We start from the raw sequence: 19477 nt of genomic DNA on the forward strand, positions 1-19477 counted from the left end.
GCATCTTTTGAGCCCAGTATTGAGCCTGAAAAGCGTTTCCAACCCCACTTACAAGTAAAACTTGCTAAAATGTGCCTGGCTGCTCTTCACTGAAAATCTCATTCTACGAACATTTTTAGCATACGTTTGATCCTGCAGGGTCAGCCGAGCAGCGAATTTCTACTTAACGACCTGCTATCATGAGAGACATCAGGGCTGCATCTTTTGAGCCCAGTATTGAGCCTGAAAAGCATTTCCAACCCCACTTACAAGTAAATCTTGCTAAAATGTGCCTGGCTGCTCTTCACTGAAAATCTCATTCTACGAACATTTTTAGCATACGTTTGCTCCTGCAGGGTCAGCCGAGCAGCAAATTTCTACTTAACCACCTGCTATCATGAGAGACATCAGGGTTGCATCTTTTGAGCCCAGTACTGAGCCTAAAAAGCGTTTCCATCCCCACTTACAAGTAAAACTTGCTAAAATGTGCCTGGCTGCTCTTCACTGAAAAACTCATTCTACGAACATTTTTCGCATACGTTTGCTCCTGCTGGTTCAGCCGAGCAGCGAATTTCTACTTAACCACCTGCTATCATGAGAGACATCAGGGCTGCATCTTTTGAGCCCAGTATTGAGTATGGAAAAGCGTTTCCAACCCCCCTTACAAGTAAAACTTGTTAAAATGTGCCAGGCTGCTCTTCACTGAAAATCTCATTCTACGAACATTTTTAGCATACGTTTGCTCCTGCAGGGTCAGCCGAGCAGCGAATTTCTACTTAACCACCTGCTATCATGAGAGACATCAGGGCTGCATCTTTTGAGCCCAGTACTGAGCCTGAAAAGCGTTTCCAACCCCACTTACAAGTAAAACTTGCTAAAATGTGCCTGGCTGCTCTTCACTGAAAATCTCATTCTACAAACATTTTTAGCATACGTTTGCTCCTGCAGGGTCAGCCGAGCAGCGAATTTCTACTTAACCACCTGCTATCATGAGAGACATCAGGGCTGCATGTTTTGAGTCCAGTATTGAGCCTGAAAAGCGTTTCCAACCCCACTTACAAGTAAAACTTGCTAAAATGTGCCTGGCTGCTCTTCACTGAAAAGCTCATTCTACGAACATTTTTAGCATACGTTTGCTCCTGCAGGGTCAGCCGAGCAGCGAATTTCTACTTAACCACCTGCTATCATGAGACACATCAGGGCTGCATGTTTTGAGCCCAGTATTGAGCCTGAAAAGCGTTTCCAACCCCACTTACAAGTAAAACTTGCTAAAATGTGCCTGGCTGCTCTTCACTGAAAATCTCATTCTACGAACATTTTTAGCATACGTTTGCTCCTGCAGGGTCAGCCGAGCAGCGAATTTCTACTTAACCACCTGCTATCATGAGAGACATCAGGGCTGCATCTTTTGAGCCCAGTATTGAGCCTGAAAAGCGTTTCCAACCCCACTTACAAGTAAAACTTGCTAAAATGTGCCTGGCTGCTCTTCACTGAAAATCTCATTCTACGAACATTTTTAGCATACATTTGATCCTGCAGGGTCAGCCGAGCAGCGAATTTCTACTTAACCACCTGCTATCATGAGAGACATCAGGGCTGAATGTTTTGAGCCCAGTACTGAGCCTGAAAAGTGTTTCCAACCCCACTTACAAGTAAAACTTGCTAAAATGTTTCTGGCTGCTCTTCACTGAAAATCTCATTCTACGAACATTTTTAGCATACGTTTGCTCCTGCACGGTCAGCCGAGCAGCGAATTTCTACTTAACCACCTGCTATCATGAGAGACATCAGGGCTGCATCTTTTGAGCCCAGTATTGAGCCTGAAAAGCGTTTCCAACCCCACTTACAAGTAAAACTTGCTAAAATGTGCCTGGCTGCTCTTCACTGAAAAGCTCATTCTACGTACATTTTTCGCATATGTTTGCTCCTGCTGGATCAGCCGAGCAGCGAATTTCTACTTAACCACCTGCTATCATGAGAGACATCAGGGCTGCATCTTTTGAGCCCAGTATTGAGCCTGAAAAGCGTTTCCAACCCCACTTACAAGTAAATCTTGCTAAAATGTGCCTGGCTGCTCGTCACTGAAAATCTCATTCTACGAACATTTTTAGCATACGTTTGCTCCTGCAGGGTCAGCCGAGCAGCGAATTTCTACTTAACCACCTGCTATCATGAGAGACATCAGGGTTGCATCTTTTGAGCCCAGTACTGAGCCTAAAAAGCGTTTCCATCCCCACTTACAAGTAAAACTTGCTAAAATGTGCCTGGCTGCTCTTCACTGAAAAACTCATTCTACGAACATTTTTTGCATACGTTTGCTCCTGCTGGTTCAGCCGAGCAGCGAATTTCTACTTAACCACCTGCTATCATGAGAGACATCAGGGCTGCATCTTTTGAGCCCAGTATTGAGTATGGAAAAGCGTTTCCAACCCCCCTTACAAGTAAAACTTGTTAAAATGTGCCAGGCTGCTCTTCACTGAAAATCTCATTCTACGAACATTTTTAGCATACGTTTGCTCCTGCAGGGTCAGCCGAGCAGCGAATTTCTACTTAACCACCTGCTATCATGAGAGACATCAGGGATGCATCTTTTGAGCCCAGTACTGAGCCTGAAAAGCGTTTCCAACTCCACGTACAAGTAAAACTTGCTAAAATGTGCCTGGCTGCTCTTCACTGAAAAGCTCATTCTACGAACATTTTTAGCATACGTTTTAACCTGCAGGGTCAACCGAGCAGCGAATTTCTACTTAACCACCTGCTATCATGAGAGACATCAGGGCTGCATCTTTTGAGCCCAGTACTGAGCCTGAAAAGCGTTTCCAACCCCACTTACAAGTAAAACTTGCTAAAATGTGCCTGGCTGCTCTTCACTGAAAATCTCATTCTACAAACATTTTTAGCATACGTTTGCTCCTGCAGGGTCAGCCGAGCAGCGAATTTCTACTTAACCACCTGCTATCATGAGAGACATCAGGGCTGCATGTTTTGAGTCCAGTATTGAGCCTGAAAAGCGTTTCCAACCCCACTTACAAGTAAAACTTGCTAAAATGTGCCTGGCTGCTCTTCACTGAAAATATCATTCTACGAACATTTTTAGCATACATTTGATCCTGCAGGGTCAGCCGAGCAGCGAATTTCTACTTAACCACCTGCTATCATGAGAGACATCAGGGCTGAATGTTTTGAGCCCAGTACTGAGCCTGAAAAGCGTTTCCAACCCCACTTACAAGTAAAACTTGCTAAAATGTGCCTGGCTGCTCTTCACTGAAAATCTCATTCTACGAACATTTTTAGCATACGTTTGCTCCTGCACGGTCAGCCGAGCAGCGAATTTCTACTTAACCACCTGCTATCATGAGAGACATCAGGGCTGCATCTTTTGAGCCCAGTATTGAGCCTGAAAAGCGTTTCCAACCCCACTTACAAGTAAAACTTGCTAAAATGTGCCTGGCTGCTCTTCACTGAAAAGCTCATTCTACGTACATTTTTCGCATATGTTTGCTCCTGCTGGATCAGCCGAGCAGCGAATTTCTACTTAACCACCTGCTATCATGAGAGACATCAGGGCTGCATCTTTTGAGCCCAGTATTGAGCCTGAAAAGCGTTTCCAACCCCACTTACAAGTAAATCTTGCTAAAATGTGCCTGGCTGCTCGTCACTGAAAATCTCATTCTACGAACATTTTCAGCATACGTTTGCTCCTGCAGGGTCAGCCGAGCAGCGAATTTCTACTTAACCACCTGCTATCATGAGAGACATCAGGGTTGCATCTTTTGAGCCCAGTACTGAGCCTAAAAAGCGTTTCCATCCCCACTTACAAGTAAAACTTGCTAAAATGTGCCTGGCTGCTCTTCACTGAAAAACTCATTCTAATTACATTTTTCGCATACGTTTGCTCCTGCTGGTTCAGCCGAGCAGCGAATTTCTACTTAACCACCTGCTATCATGAGAGACATCAGGGCTGCATCTTTTGAGCCCAGTATTGAGTATGGAAAAGCGTTTCCAACCCCCCTTACAAGTAAAACTTGTTAAAATGTGCCAGGCTGCTCTTCACTGAAAATCTCATTCTACGAACATTTTTAGCATACGTTTGCTCCTGCAGGGTCAGCCGAGCAGCGAATTTCTACTTAACCACCTGCTATCATGAGAGACATCAGGGCTGCATCTTTTGAGCCCAGTACTGAGCCTGAAAAGCGTTTCCAACTCCACGTACAAGTAAAACTTGCTAAAATGTGCCTGGCTGCTCTTCACTGAAAAGCTCATTCTACGAACATTTTTAGCATACGTTTGATCCTGCAGGGTCAACCGAGCAGCGAATTTCTACTTAACCACCTGCTATCATGAGAGACATCAGGGCTGCATCTTTTGAGCCCAGTATTGAGCCTGAAAAGCGTTTCCAACCCCACTTACAAGTAAAACTTGCTAAAATGTGCCTGGCTGCTCTTCACTGAAAAGCTCATTCTACGTACATTTTTCGCATATGTTTGCTCCTGCTGGATCAACCGAGCAGCGAATTTCTACTTAACCACCTGCTATCATGAGAGACATCAGGGCTGCATCTTTTGAGCCCAGTATTGAGCCTGAAAAGCGTTTCCAACCCCACTTACAAGTAAATCTTGCTAAAATGTGCCTGGCTGCTCTTCACTGAAAATCTCATTCTACGAACATTTTTAGCATACGTTTGCTCCTGCAGGGTCAGCCGAGCAGCGAATTTCTACTTAACCACCTGCTATCATGAGAGACATCAGGGCTGCATCTTTTGAGCCCAGTACTGAGCCTAAAAAGCGTTTCCATCCCCACTTACAAGTAAAACTTGCTAAAATGTGCCTGGCTGCTCTTCACTGAAAAACTCATTCTACGAACATTTTTCGCATACGTTTGCTCCTGCTGGTTCAGCCGAGCAGCGAATTTCTACTTAACCACCTGCTATCATGAGAGACATCAGGGCTGCATCTTTTGAGCCCAGTATTGAGTATGGAAAAGCGTTTCCAACCCCCCTTACAAGTAAAACTTGTTAAAATGTGCCAGGCTGCTCTTCACTGAAAATCTCATTCTACGAACATTTTTAGCATACGTTTGCTCCTGCAGGGTGAGCCGAGCAGCGAATTTCTACTTAACCACCTGCTATCATGAGAGACATCAGGGCTGCATCTTTTGAGCCCAGTACTGAGCCTGAAAAGCGTTTCCAACTCCACGTACAAGTAAAACTTGCTAAAATGTGCCTGGCTGCTCTTCACTGAAAAGCTCATTCTACGAACATTTTTAGCATACGTTTGATCCTGCAGGGTCAGCCGAGCAGCGAATTTCTACTTAACCACCTGCTATCATGAGAGACATCAGGGCTGCATGTTTTGAGCCCAGTACTGAGCCTGAAAAGCGTTTCCAACCCCACTTACAAGTAAAACTTGCTAAAATGTGCCTGGCTGCTCTTCACTGAAAAGCTCATTCTACGTACATTTTTCGCATATGTTTGCTCCTGCTGGATCAGCCGAGCAGCGAATTTCTACTTAACCACCTGCTTTCATGAGAGACATCAGGGCTGCATCTTTTGAGCCCAGTATTGAGCCTGAAAAGCGTTTCCAACCCCACTTACAAGTAAATCTTGCTAAAATGTGCCTGGCTGCTCTTCACTGAAAATCTCATTCTACGAACATTTTTAGCATACGTTTGCTCCTGCAGGGTCAGCCGAGCAGCGAATTTCTACTTAACCACCTGCTATCATGAGAGACATCAGGGTTGCATCTTTTGAGCCCAGTACTGAGCCTAAAAAGCGTTTCCATCCCCACTTACAAGTAAAACTTGCTAAAATGTGCCTGGCTGCTCTTCACTGAAAAACTCATTCTACGAACATTTTTCGCATACGTTTGCTCCTGCTGGTTCAGCCGAGCAGCGAATTTCTACTTAACCACCTGCTATCATGAGAGACATCAGGGCTGCATCTTTTGAGCCCAGTATTGAGTATGGAAAAGCGTTTCCAACCCCCCTTACAAGTAAAACTTGTTAAAATGTGCCAGGCTGCTCTTCACTGAAAATCTCATTCTACGAACATTTTTAGCATACGTTTGCTCCTGCAGGGTCAGCCGAGCAGCGAATTTCTACTTAACCACCTGCTATCATGAGAGACATCAGGGCTGCATCTTTTGAGCCCAGTACTGAGCCTGAAAAGCGTTTCCAACCCCACTTACAAGTAAAACTTGCTAAAATGTGCCTGGCTGCTCTTCACTGAAAAGCTCATTCTACGAACATTTTTGGCATACGTTTGCTCCTGCAGGGTCAGCCGAGCAGCGAATTTCTACTTAACCACCTGCTATCATGAGAGACATCAGGGCTGCATGTTTTGAGCCCAGTATTGAGCCTGAAAAGTGTTTCCAACCCCACTTACAAGTAAAACTTGCTAAAATGTGCCTGGCTGCTCTTCACTGAAAATCTCATTCTACGAACATTTTTAGCATACGTTTGATCCTGCAGGGTCAGCCGAGCAGCGAATTTCTACTTAACCACCTGCTATCATGAGAGACATCAGGGCTGCATCTTTTGAGCCCAGTATTGAGCCTGAACAGCGTTTCCAACCCCACTTACAAGTAAAACTTGCTAAAATGTGCCTGGCTGCTCTTCACTGAAAAGCTCATTCTACGTACATTTTTCGCATATGTTTGCTCCTGCTGGATCAGCCGAGCAGCGAATTTCTACTTAACCACCTGCTATCATGAGAGACATCAGGGCTGCATCTTTTGAGCCCAGTATTGAGCCTGAAAAGCATTTCCAACCCCACTTACAAGTAAATCTTGCTAAAATGTGCCTGGCTGCTCTTCACTGAAAATCTCATTCTACGTACATTTTTAGCATACGTTTGCTCCTGCAGGGTCAGCCGAGCAGCGAATTTCTACTTAACCACCTGCTATCATGAGAGACATCAGGGTTGCATCTTTTGAGCCCAGTATTGAGCCTAAAAAGCGTTTCCATCCCCACTTACAAGTAAAACTTGCTAAAATGTGCCTGGCTGCTCTTCACTGAAAAACTCATTCTACGAACATTTTTCGCATACGTTTGCTCCTGCTGGTTCAGCCGAGCAGCGAATTTCTACTTAACTACCTGCTATCATGAGAGACATCAGGGCTGCATCTTTTGAGCCCAGTATTGAGTATGGAAAAGCGTTTCCAACCCCCCTTACAAGTAAAACTTGTTAAAATGTGCCAGGCTGCTCTTCACTGAAAATCTCATTCTACGAACATTTTTAGCATACGTTTGCTCCTGCAGGGTCAGCCGAGCAGCGAATTTCTACTTAACCACCTGCTATCATGAGAGACATCAGGGCTGCATCTTTTGAGGCCAGTACTGAGCCTGAAAAGCGTTTCCAACCCCACTTACAAGTAAAACTTGCTAAAATGTGCCTGGCTGCTCTTCACTGAAAATCTCATTCTACGAACATTTTTAGCATACGTTTGCTCCTGCACGGTCAGCCGAGCAGCGAATTTCTACTTAACCACCTGCTATCATGAGAGACATCAGGGCTGCATCTTTTGAGCCCAGTATTGAGCCTGAAAAGCGTTTCCAACCCAACTTACAAGTAAAACTTGCTAAAATGTGCCTGGCTGCTCTTCACTGAAAAGCTCATTCTACGTACATTTTTCGCATATGTTTGCTCCTGCTGGATCAGCCGAGCAGCGAATTTCTACTTAACCACCTGCTATCATGAGAGACATCAGGGCTGCATCTTTTGAGCCCAGTATTGAGCCTGAAAAGCGTTTCCATCCCCACTTACAAGTAAATCTTGCTAAAATGTGCCTGGCTGCTCTTCACTGAAAATCTCATTCTACGAACATTTTTAGCATACGTTTGCTCCTGCAGGGTCAGCCGAGCAGCGAATTTCTACTTAACCACCTGCTATCATGAGAGACATCAGGGCTGCATCTTTTGAGCCCAGTACTGAGCCTAAAAAGCGTTTCCATCCCCACTTACAAGTAAAACTTGCTAAAATGTGCCTGGCTGCTCTTCACTGAAAAACTCATTCTACGAACATTTTTCGCATACGTTTGCTCCTGCTGGTTCAGCCGAGCAGCGAATTTCTACTTAATCACCTGCTATCATGAGAGACATCAGGGCTGCATCTTTTGAGCCCAGTATTGAGTATGGAAAAGCGTTTCCAACCCCCCTTACAAGTAAAACTTGTTAAAATGTGCCAGGCTGCTCTTCACTGAAAATCTCATTCTACGAACATTTTTAGCATACGTTTGCTCCTGCAGGGTCAGCCGAGCAGCGAATTTCTACTTAACCACCTGCTATCATGAGAGACATCAGGGCTGCATCTTTTGAGCCCAGTACTGAGCCTGAAAAGCATTTCCAACTCCACGTACAAGTAAAACTTGCTAAAATGTGCCTGGCTGCTCTTCACTGAAAAGCTCATTCTACGAACATTTTTAGCATACGTTTGATCCTGCAGGGTCAACCGAGCAGCGAATTTCTACTTAACCACCTGCTATCATGAGAGACATTAGGGCTGCATCTTTTGAGGCCAGTACTGAGCCTAAAAAGCGTTTCCAACCCCACTTACAAGTAAAACTTGCTAAAATGTGCCTGGCTGCTCTTCACTGAAAATCTCATTGTACGAACATTTTTAGCATACGTTTGCTCCTGCAGGGTCAGCCGAGCAGCGAATTTCTACTTAACCACCTCCTATCATGAGAGACATCAGGGCTGCATCTTTTGAGCCCAGTACTGAGCCTAAAAAGCGTTACCATCCCCACTTACAAGTAAATCTTGCTAAAATGTGCCTGGCTGCTCTTCACTGAAAATCTCATTCTACGAACATTTTTAGCATATGTTTGCTCCTGCAGGGTCAGCCGAGCAGCGAATTTCTACTTAACCACCTGCTATCATGAGAGACATCAGGGTTGCATCTTTTGAGCCCAGTACTGAGCCTAAAAAGCGTTTCCATCCCCACTTACAAGTAAAACTTGCTAAAATGTGCCTGGCTGCTCTTCACTGAAAAACTCATTCTACGAACATGTTTCGCATACGTTTGCTCCTGCTGGTTCAGCCGAGCAGCGAATTTCTACTTAACCACCTGCTATCATGAGAGACATCAGGGCTGCATCTTTTGAGCCCAGTATTGAGTATGGAAAAGCGTTTCCAACCCCCCTTACAAGTAAAACTTGTTAAAATGTGCCAGGCTGCTCTTCACTGAAAATCTCATTCTACGAACATTTTTAGCATACGTTTGCTCCTGCAGGGTCAGCCGAGCAGCGAATTTCTATTTAACCACCTGCTATCATGAGAGACATCAGGGCTGCATCTTTTGAGCCCAGTACTGAGCCTGAAAAGCGTTTCCAACTCCACGTACAAGTAAAACTTGCTAAAATGTGCCTGGCTGCTCTTCACTGAAAAGCTCATTATACGAACATTTTTAGCATACGTTTGATCCTGCAGGGTCAACTGAGCAGCGAATTTCTACTTAACCACCTGCTATCATGAGAGACATCAGGGCTGCATCTTTTGAGGCCAGTACTGAGCCTGAAAAGCGTTTCCAACCCCACTTACAAGTAAAACTTGCTAAAATGTGCCTGGCTGCTCTTCACTGAAAATCTCATTCTACGATTATTTTTAGCATACGTTTGCTCCTGCAGGGTCAGCCGAGCAGCGAATTTCTACTTAACCACCTGCTATCCTGAGAGACATCAGGGCTGCATGTTTTGAGCCCAGTATTGAGCCTGAAAAGCGTTTCAAACCCCACTTACAAGTAAAACTTGCTAAAATGTGCCTGGCTGCTCTTCACTGAAAATCTCATTCTACGAACATTTTTAGCATACGTTTGCTCCTGCAGGGTCAGCCGAGCAGCGAATTTCTACTTAACCACCTCCTATAATGAGAGACATCAGGACTGCATGTTTTGAGCCCAGTACTGAGCCTGAAAAGCGTTTCCAACCCCACTTACAAGTAAAACTTGCTAAAATGTGCCTGGCTGCTCTTAACTGAAAAGCTCATTCTACGAACATTATTAGCATACGTTTGCTCCTGCAGGGTCAGCCGAGCAGCGAATTTATACTTAACCACCTGCTATCATGAGAGACATCAGGGCTGCATCTTTTGAGCCCAGTACTGAGCCTGAAAAGCGTTTCCAACTCCACGTACAAGTAAAACTTGCTAAAATGTGCCTGGCTGCTCTTCACTGAAAAGCTCATTCTACGAACATTTTTAGCATACGTTTGATCCTGCAGGGTCAACCGAGCAGCGAATTTCTACTTAACCACCTGCTATCATGAGAGACATCAGGGCTGCATCTTTTGAGGCCAGTACTGAGCCTGAAAAGCGTTTCCAACCCCACTTACAAGTAAAACTTGCTAAAATGTGCCTGGCTGCTCTTCACTGAAAATCTCATTCTACGAACATTTTTAGCATACGTTTGCTCCTGCACGGTCAGCCGAGCAGCGAATTTCTACTTAACCACCTGCTATCATGAGAGACATCAGGGCTGCATCTTTTGAGCCCAGTATTGAGTATGGAAAAGCGTTTCCAACCCCCCTTACAAGTAAAACTTGTTAAAATGTGCCAGGCTGCTCTTCACTGAAAATCTTATTCTACGAACATTTTTAGCATACGTTTGCTCCTGCAGGGTCAGCCGAGCAGCGAATTCCTACTTAACCACCTGCTATCATGAGAGACATCAGGTTTGCATCTTTTGAGCCCAGTACTGAGCCTAAAAAGCGTTTCCATCCCCACTTACAAGTAAAACTTGCTAAAATGTGCCTGGCTGCTCTTCACTGAAAAACTCATTCTACGAACATGTTTCGCATACGTTTGCTCCTGCTGGTTCAGCCGAGCAGCGAATTTCTACTTAACCACCTGCTATCATGAGAGACATCAGGGCTGCATCTTTTGAGCCCAGTATTGAGTATGGAAAAGTGTTTCCAACCCCCCTTACAAGTAAAACTTGTTAAAATGTGCCAGGCTGCTCTTCACTGAAAATCTCATTCTACGAACATTTTTAGCATACGTTTGCTCCTGCAGGGTCAGCCGAGCAGCGAATTTCTACTTAACCACCTGCTATCATGAGAGACATCAGGGCTGCATCTTTTGAGCCCAGTACTGAGCCTGAAAAGCGTTTCCAACTCCACGTACAAGTAAAACTTGCTAAAATGTGCCTGGCTGCTCTTCACTGAAAAGCTCATTCTACGAACATTTTTAGCATACGTTTGATCCTGCAGGGTCAACCGAGCAGCGAATTTCTACTTAACCACCTGCTATCATGAGAGACATCAGGGCTGCATCTTTTGAGGCCAGTACTGAGCCTGAAAAGCATTTCCAACTAAGCATGGGCGTAAAATCCGTTACGCTCGCGGATTTTTCGTATTTTCGGAGAATCCGCAATCCGCGAACTCTCGCGGATGCGGCGAGAATACGCAAAATCCGCGCGAAGCGGATTTTTTGTTTGTGTTCGCACTGCTCGCGCTGCTCGCGGTCCGCGGCGCGGGCAGGAACAATCTCGCACTAGCGAAAGTACAAAAATTACTTAGTAAAGGAAGTGGCCCAGTCTCCAACTTCCTGTTCCTGTCCAGCAAGCTCCTCCCATAGGGGTGGGGTGAAGGAAGTGCCCCAGTCTCCAACTTCCTGTTCCTGTCCAGCAAGCTCCTCCATTTCCTGGCCACTTTGATTTCGATCTTGACTGGGAAGGATTACTTTTTGTGGTTGCTGCTGGATATTTGGATTTGAGGCCTTTTGGATTACTTTTGGATTCGAATTTTGATTTCACAAAGAAGTAAGTTGATGTTGTTTGTTTGTGGTGATTTTTGTGTGTGTTGTTTTTTTTCGACTTTTTTGGGGGGAAAATCTGCAAGTTCGCGAGCTGAGGATGTGTTTTTGCTTGTGTTCGCACTGCTCGTGTCCCGCGCAGCAACAATCTCGCACTCGCGAAATTGTAAAAATTACAATTCTGCTGCACATGAATTGAAAACCACCAGGCTTATTTATGGGTGCATGGATGATACAACTGTTTTGTTGAAATTATTTTTGTTAACATGATTCTGGCCAGGGCATGGATGACATTGGATTGTGCTGATTTTTGTGTGTTTTAGGACTTTTTGGGGTGGTGTTGGGGGCTTGCTATGGGGGTGGGGGCCATTTTATTGTCTGGTCCCGTGTGGGTGGGGGTCTAGGGGCCATTTGTAAGTTGTGTGCTTTGTGCCATAGGCCTGCACCCACTGTGCTCTGATGTCATCCATTATGCCCAGGGGGGCCCAGAATCGGTCTGTTCGCGGATTTTGTGGGTTTTTGCCACGTTCGCGCCGTGAAGCAACAATCTCGCACTCGCGAAATTGTAAAAAATGCAATTTTGCACCGGAAAACCACCAGCAGGCAGCATAAGCCTTCTGAAAATGGATGGATGGCATTGGATTGTGGTGATTTGATTTGTGTTGTGTGTTTTCACTTTTTGGAGTAGGGGTTGGGTGCTGGCTATGTTGGTGGTGGCCATTTTGAGGCATGGTCCTGGCCATGTGGATGGGGGGGTCAAGCGGCCATTTTGAAGGCAGGCAGTGAGCTTTGAGACATAGGTGTGCCTTGCTTTCACCCATTGTGCCCAGGCAGAGTCAGGGGTACATGAAAGCACAACCCTCTGTGTGTGTGCTCTCTTGGATCAATGTTAAATTCCTGTTTCCCAAAAATTTAGCAAATCCTAATTTTGAAAATTCCATATTGTGTGGTGTGCACGTGTGTATTCATAAATGCCTACTTGCTAACTGTTTATTCAAGCGCTACATATGCAACATTTATATTTACTGATGTTCCTCTGTCTTCGTTTGCGTTTAGGTGCACAAAACTACGCATCATCATCGTTGAGCATCAGTGCCAGGAAGAAGTGCTGCTGCGGCCTGTTGTTCCGACATCTGAAGAAGATGGCTCCAAAAAGAGGTGCCCGTAGGTCCTCTTCCAAGAAAGATGTCTCTACTAAGGAGAAGAAGAAGCAAGTGGCACCACTTACCAAGGCGACTGGTTGCTCAACCAAGACATTTTTTGGGCAACAACAACCAAAAAAACAAAGGCCCACCATGAGTGCTGCACAGGTAGCCTGTTTAGTTGTTGAATCACCAACGACCAGTGATGTTGGATCAACGCAAGAAAGTAGCAGCACGCCATCAACACAGGTTTTAACTCATCTCACAAGTACTATTCAACAACCAAAGCCGCAACAACAACTGCATGGGCTACTAGTACAAGCAGAAGTACATGCGCAAGGAGCTGTCCGAGAAGGAGCTGTCCGAGAAGGAGCTGTCCGAGAAGGAGCTGTCCGAGAAGGAGCTGTCCGAGAAGGAGAAGGCCGAGAAGGAGCTGTCCGAGAAGGAGCTGTCCGAGAAGGAGCTGTCCGAGAAGGAGAAGGCCGAGAAGGAGAAGGCCGAGAAGGAGAAGGCCGAGAAAGAGAAGGCCGAGAAGGAGCTGTCCGAGAAGGAGAAGGCCGAGAAGGAGAAGGCCGAGAAGGAGAAGGCCGAGAAAGAGAAGGCCGAGAAGGAGAAGGCCGAGAAGGAGCTGTCCGAGAAGGAGAAGGCCGAGAAGGAGCTGTCCGAGAAGGAGAAGGCCGAGAAGGAGAAGGCCGAGAAGGAGAGGTCCATGGAGACTTGCAAGTAGAGGTCAGTGAAGATGGCCATGGAGCGGTGCAAGTGCCCACAATGGTTGTTCTTCCAGAAGTAGGGGCACAGGAGGAAATTGACTTTGGAGCCGGGGTATCATGTCAGGAAGACGAAGCCACTCCTCCTGATGATTCATTTTCTCCCAGCTCCCCAGCAAGGAAAAGATCAAGGAGGGTGTGTAGAAGTTCCTCTTCAAGCCCCGCTCCATCAGATGATGATCTGGATCTGGATTGGCAACCATCTCCGACGTCTGAGAGGGAGGCACACCATGAGCTGCGAATGGTATCAAATCTTAAAAGGAAGGGCCCCGGAAAGCTCATACTTATGGATCCGAACGTCGGACTTGATGAAGTGGTGCATTCTGATGTTGTTGAAGAGGATGACAGCAATGACCTAGTCATCACACATGTCAGTCCAGCCACACCGGCCATGCAGCAGACAGACATTTACACCCTATCCCGACGTCATGCTGAGCGTGACCCTGGCGACGTGCCACTGGTAGCACCACCAACGCAGTCAAGTAGTACCACAAGTTCAACAAAACCTACAGCTCCCATATTTTCTCCCCGGAGGGGGACTCCATCCAGCTCGACTCCCTCAAGTAAGGTTGCTGCAATAATTGCACAACCCAGTAGATGTCTGCAAGGCTCATCCACCACTGCTTCATCTGGCATTGGCAGCAGTATCACCTCGTGCGGCAAAACCAGAAGTTTCCAGTCCCCAGTTTGGAACTTTTTTAGTGTCCATGAAAAATATGATAACATAGCCGTTTGTTGCATTTGTAAGACTAGCGTTAGCCGTGGTAAGACTGGTACCAACTATGGAACCGGAGGCCAGATAGGTCATCTTGAAAGAAAGCACGCTGTCGAATGGTTTCCGCACCTAGCAAACGTCAAGGGAAAGCGATCCCAAAGGGCAAGTGGCCAAAATATACCCATAGTAGGTGTTTCATCTGAAGATGATGGGGAGGTAGAAGAAGCGTCAGACATGTGTCCGGTTGCACCCAGTACCCCTTGCAGCACCACACCCTCCGTAACACATAGCAGGCACACTGAGAGTCTGGGAGACACACCAATGCGGAAAATGTCAACACTGATCAGAAGTGGGTCGAAGAAGGCATCAGCATCATCCCGTAAATTTGTCCAGCGCACCATTTCAGCCATGTTCTCCTCAGATGCGCAATTTCAACGCAACCACCCAACTGTACGCCTCTATAACACTAAGCTGGCAAAAATGCTAGCGGTGGACCTTCTCCCTTTTTCGTTTGTCGAAGGTGTGGGTTTCCTTGAACTCGTGGCAACATTGGCCCCTAAATGGAAGGTTCCTAGCCGGTACTATTTTGCCAGGGTTGCTGTTCCAGCACTACACAAAGAGGTGCTTGAGTTGGTGGGGGCAGCTTTGCAGAAGAGTGCTGTTCACACTATACACCTGACAACAGACATGTGGACCAGTTGCGCAGCCACTGATTACATGTGCATCACTGCACACTGGGTCTCTTTTTCAGGGGTTATTAAACAGATAAATGCAGGTGGTGACTTGGTCGAGATTTTTAAGGGTGCTCGTAAACATGCAACATTAGCCATGTTTGGCATGGAGAAAAGTCATACTGCAGTCAACATTTTGGCTGACTTTAACAAAAAGGTCTTGCAATGGCTGCGCCCAAGAAATTGCAAGGTTGGTTATGTTTCTACAGATAATGGCAGGAATGTAGTTAAGGCCATGGAGGACGGTTTCTATTTCAGAGTGCCGTGTTTGGCGCACTGTATCAACCTTGTTGTGCAAAGTTTTTTGAAAAAAGAACTTGCAGTCGACAAAACACTGACCATCTGCAGAAGAATATGCACACATTTCAACCATTCTTTTAAGGCCCGGAAGGAGCTGAGGCGCAAGCAAAATGAACGTAGAATGCCAGTGAAAGCACTTATCCAGGAGGTGGCAACACGTTGGAACTAAACCTTCTACATGCTTGAGCGTCTGCATGAGCTGTTTCCAGTAGTCAATGAGTATTTCTACAACCTGGGTGGTGATACGACAGGAATGATACTAGCGGTGGAGCAATGGCAGCTAGTTAAAAGCCTGACAGACATGCTTCGGCCTTTTGAGGTCTTCACGCGTGACGTGAGCAGGGAGGACTGTTCTTTGAGCAAAGCTATCCCACTGTTGCTGAAGCTCGAGCACCAAGTCAAGGTGGTGTCTTCACAATTAAAGGACGTTGGAAAGAACGAAGCACATGAGTTGGCGCAGAGATTATTACAACGCCTAGTTAGCAATGAACGGCTTGTAAATATCAAGAAACAACAGCACTACATTTGTGCTACTATTCTGGATCCACGTTACAAAAAGCCATTGTTTGGCAAAGTAATAATTCCTTTTGAAACATCGGATGTTACAGAGTACAAAGGTTGGCTAGCTCAGTCAGCCATTCGTTTTGAAATAGAACGGAAGGAAACTGTAGGAGAAGACAGTACTACTAGTGAATCAGCAGGCGATCAGGCGTCCCAAAAAAGCACTTCACCATCTGTGCCTGTGGCAGAAGTGAGTGATTTTTCCTCTGAGCCGTTAACCACACCAGCAACCGTATCATCTCCACCAGGCGCATGCGATATGTCTGAAGCGAGTTGGCTAACTCAGCTAGGGTTTCCTGGTCCTAGAAAGGACACAGAAGTGCAAAGTACAGGAATCCGGGAGGACATTCTTTCAATGGTGCAGGCCTATCTGGATGACTCAACAGAGGTCAATATTACTGAGGACCCATTGGCGTATTGGCATGGGAAAAGAAAAATATGGCGAGAGCTCACCAACCTGGCTATCAATTACTTGTCTTGCCCACTCGCAAGCGTGTCTTCAGAACGTGTTTTTAGTTCTGCTGGTGGCATTGTGACTTCCAAAAGGTCCCGCCTCTTGCCCGCAAATGTGGAGCGGCTCACCTTGATAAAGATGAACCAGCACTTCATACCACCAGATTACAGAGTACGAGAATGCACGCAGGAAGAAGAGGACACCGCCCTACCCGAGGAAAGTTCTCCTCAGTTACCAGAAGTAACCCCGACTGATGAGTTAGCAGAGTATGAGGACGAGTTCTGCTTCCCTGACAGCGAGTTCTGAAAATGACTCAATCATTCATTAATTGTAAATAGTCCTCCTTATTCACTTTTATTCCTGTGTGTCTGCCTTTCTTTAGCAAGTGCTTCATCACATTCCCAACAAAACTGTAATCAACCAATAAAACAACAAGCCCATCAACAGAACTATCTTGATTTTGATGCCGCAGCATTCCTCAGGTTCACAACAGTTAGTTGACAAGAACTCAGTCCTGGTCGTCTATCCTGAGTCCTCCTCCTCCAGACTCACCCTATCCATTACCCATAATGCTGATGCCTGGATTCTGCACAATGAAGAAATGAAGGAGCCAGCCCTCAAACACAAATTACAGGTAAGATAAGCTTTTGGATGGGAGGTAGTATAATGGAGTATTCGGAGAGGCGAGAGAGTGACAGTGGTACTAGCAGCAAAGTCCTAGGGCTCTTGAATTAACAAAGTCTGTGACAGGCATTTACTTAGGAAAACATTTGGCCTATTGCACGTGAACGTGTAGGCGTTATATTGCTCGCTTGCCTGTCTCAGGGGTGCTGTCTCTGGGGCTTCTAGGTTTTAGGGTTGTGTCAGCACCGCTACCACATTTCTAATGTTGATTGCTTTTGTTTTGCAGAAAATCCACGCCGGGAAACTCCAGTTGTGGCCCTGCTGCAGAACGCGTTAGGACTCTGTGAATTCCAGGTGGAGCCAGCCCTCAAACACAAATTACAGGTAAGATAAGCTTTTGGATGGGAGGTAGTATAATGGAGTATTCGGAGAGGCGAGAGAGTGACAGTGGTACTAGCAGCAAAGTCCTAGGGCTCTTGAATTAACAAACTCTGTGACAGGCATTTACTTAGGAAAACATTTGGCCTATTGCACGTGAACGTGTAGGCGTTATATTGCTCGCTTGCCTGTCTCAGGGGTGCTGTCTCTGGGGCTTCTAGGTTTTAGGGTTGTGTCAGCACCGCTACCACATTTCTAATGTTGATTGTTTTTGTTTTGCAGAAAATCCACGCCGGGAAACTCCAGTTGTGGCCCTGCTGCAGAACGCGTTAGGACTCTGTGAATTCCAGGTGGAGCCAGCCCTCAAACACAAATTACAGGTAAGATAAGCTTTTGGATGGGAGGTAGTATAATGGAGTATTCGGAGAGGCGAGAGAGTGACAGTGGTACTAGCAGCAAAGTCCTAGGGCTCTTGAATTAACAAACTCTGTGACAGGCATTTACTTAGGAAAACATTTGGCCTATTGCACGTGAACGTGTAGGCGTTATATTGCTCGCTTGCCTGTCTCAGGGGTGCTGTCTCTGGGGCTTCTAGGTTTTAGGGTTGTGTCAGCACCGCTACCACATTTCTAATGTTGATTGTTTTTGTTTTGCAGAAAATCCACGCCGGGAAACTCCAGTTGTGGCCCTGCTGCAGAACGCGTTAGGACTCTGTGAATTCCAGGTGGAGCCAGCCCTCAAACACAAATTACAGGTAAGATAAGCTTTTGGATGGGAGGTAGTATAATGGAGTATTCGGAGAGGCGAGAGAGTGACAGTGGTACTAGCAGCAAAGTCCTAGGGCTCTTGAATTAACAAACTCTGTGACAGGCATTTACTTAGGAAAACACTTGGCCTATTGCACGTGAACCAACACGATGACAGTGTTCAGTTAAATGAAATTACTGCAAAACCACCACCCACCCAGCTCAAAAGTAGTAAAAAAACAGGTATGCTCAGATAAAGTTTGAAAAAGTATATTTATATCCCTAACAAAATAATCTCCCGCAAGACCCTCCCTAACCCCAACAAATAGTCCTCAAAAGTCCCCAAAAAACCCAACTCCCAATTCCCACCCCCCAAAAGTCTCAAAAAAAGGGGCAAGGGACACTCTAGGGATGCAAGCTGGTAAGTTTGGCCTCCAGGGCATCATGCTTTAGGGCCAGGGCATCATATTTTTCTTGGAGGATGGCTTGCTCTAGGCGGAGGCCCTCCACCACATTTTGAAATTTGTGCCATTTCTGGACCTCCGCCTCTAGGTCTGACACTCTGCGGAGTGCACGGCGCAAGCGACCTTTAACAGTGCTGCGAGGTGCAGCTTTTGCTGCTCGGCGGTGGCGTCTTCCGGCACGGCTCCGGTTCGCTGGAGCACTGTGCTTACCGGCAGAACGTGGGGTAACAGAGGAGGATGTAGACGATGTTAAGTTGGATGCACTGGAGTGCGTGTCATCCCCCTCGAGTTCCACCAGTCGCCGATATTCCGCAACAGTTGCTTCCAGCCTCCGTTGCCGGGCCAGTACAGCCAGCATACTCCTCGTTGGTTTGGAGGTTTTAGTATTGCCAACTATATGAAGAAAGAAAGACATAATCTGTAAGCAATGCTCTTTAGGAATATGATTAACACAAAATGATTCAGCAGGAAGTTGTGTCACAGTACAACTAGCAACTAGCCAGGGCAGTACAAAACTATTCAGGCCAGTATCATGGGCGTCCGCAGGGAGGGGCGCTTGAATCACCATTTCCCTTCCCACAACTCTCTTGTATCCTTGGTTTGGTGCTCTTTCATATGAAAGAGATGTGGCAGAAGTGAGTGATTTTTCCTCTGAGCCGTTAACCACACCAGCAACCGTATCATCTGCACCAGGCCCAGGCGATATGTCTGTTTCCCTCCCTCTCTCTCTCTCTCTCTCTCTCTCTCTCTCTCTCTCTGTCTCCCTCTTTCTGTCTCCCTTTGTCTCCCTCTACCTCGCTGTCTCTCTCTCTCTGTCTCCCTCCCTCACCCTCCCTCTGGCTCCCTTCCTCTCTCTCTCTCTCTCCTTCTG

At 46.2% G+C, this 19477-nt stretch overlaps 1 protein-coding gene across 1 annotated transcript; it reads left to right on the forward strand.

Annotated features, from left to right (window-relative positions):
* The first annotated feature begins 15557 nt into the window (after positions 1-15557).
* LOC144824252 (zinc finger BED domain-containing protein 6-like) lies at positions 15558-17372 on the forward strand. Its single transcript, XM_078683393.1, has 2 exons — positions 15558-17028; positions 17305-17372. The coding sequence occupies exon 1, from the start codon at positions 15558-15560 to the stop codon at positions 16698-16700; it is 1143 nt and encodes a 380-aa protein (XP_078539519.1). The 3' UTR covers positions 16701-17028; positions 17305-17372.
* The last annotated feature ends 2105 nt before the right edge of the window (positions 17373-19477 follow it).

This window comes from Lissotriton helveticus, chromosome 3_1, assembly GCF_964261635.1.
Source record: "Lissotriton helveticus chromosome 3_1, aLisHel1.1, whole genome shotgun sequence".
Lineage (NCBI taxonomy): Eukaryota > Metazoa > Chordata > Amphibia > Caudata > Salamandridae > Lissotriton > Lissotriton helveticus.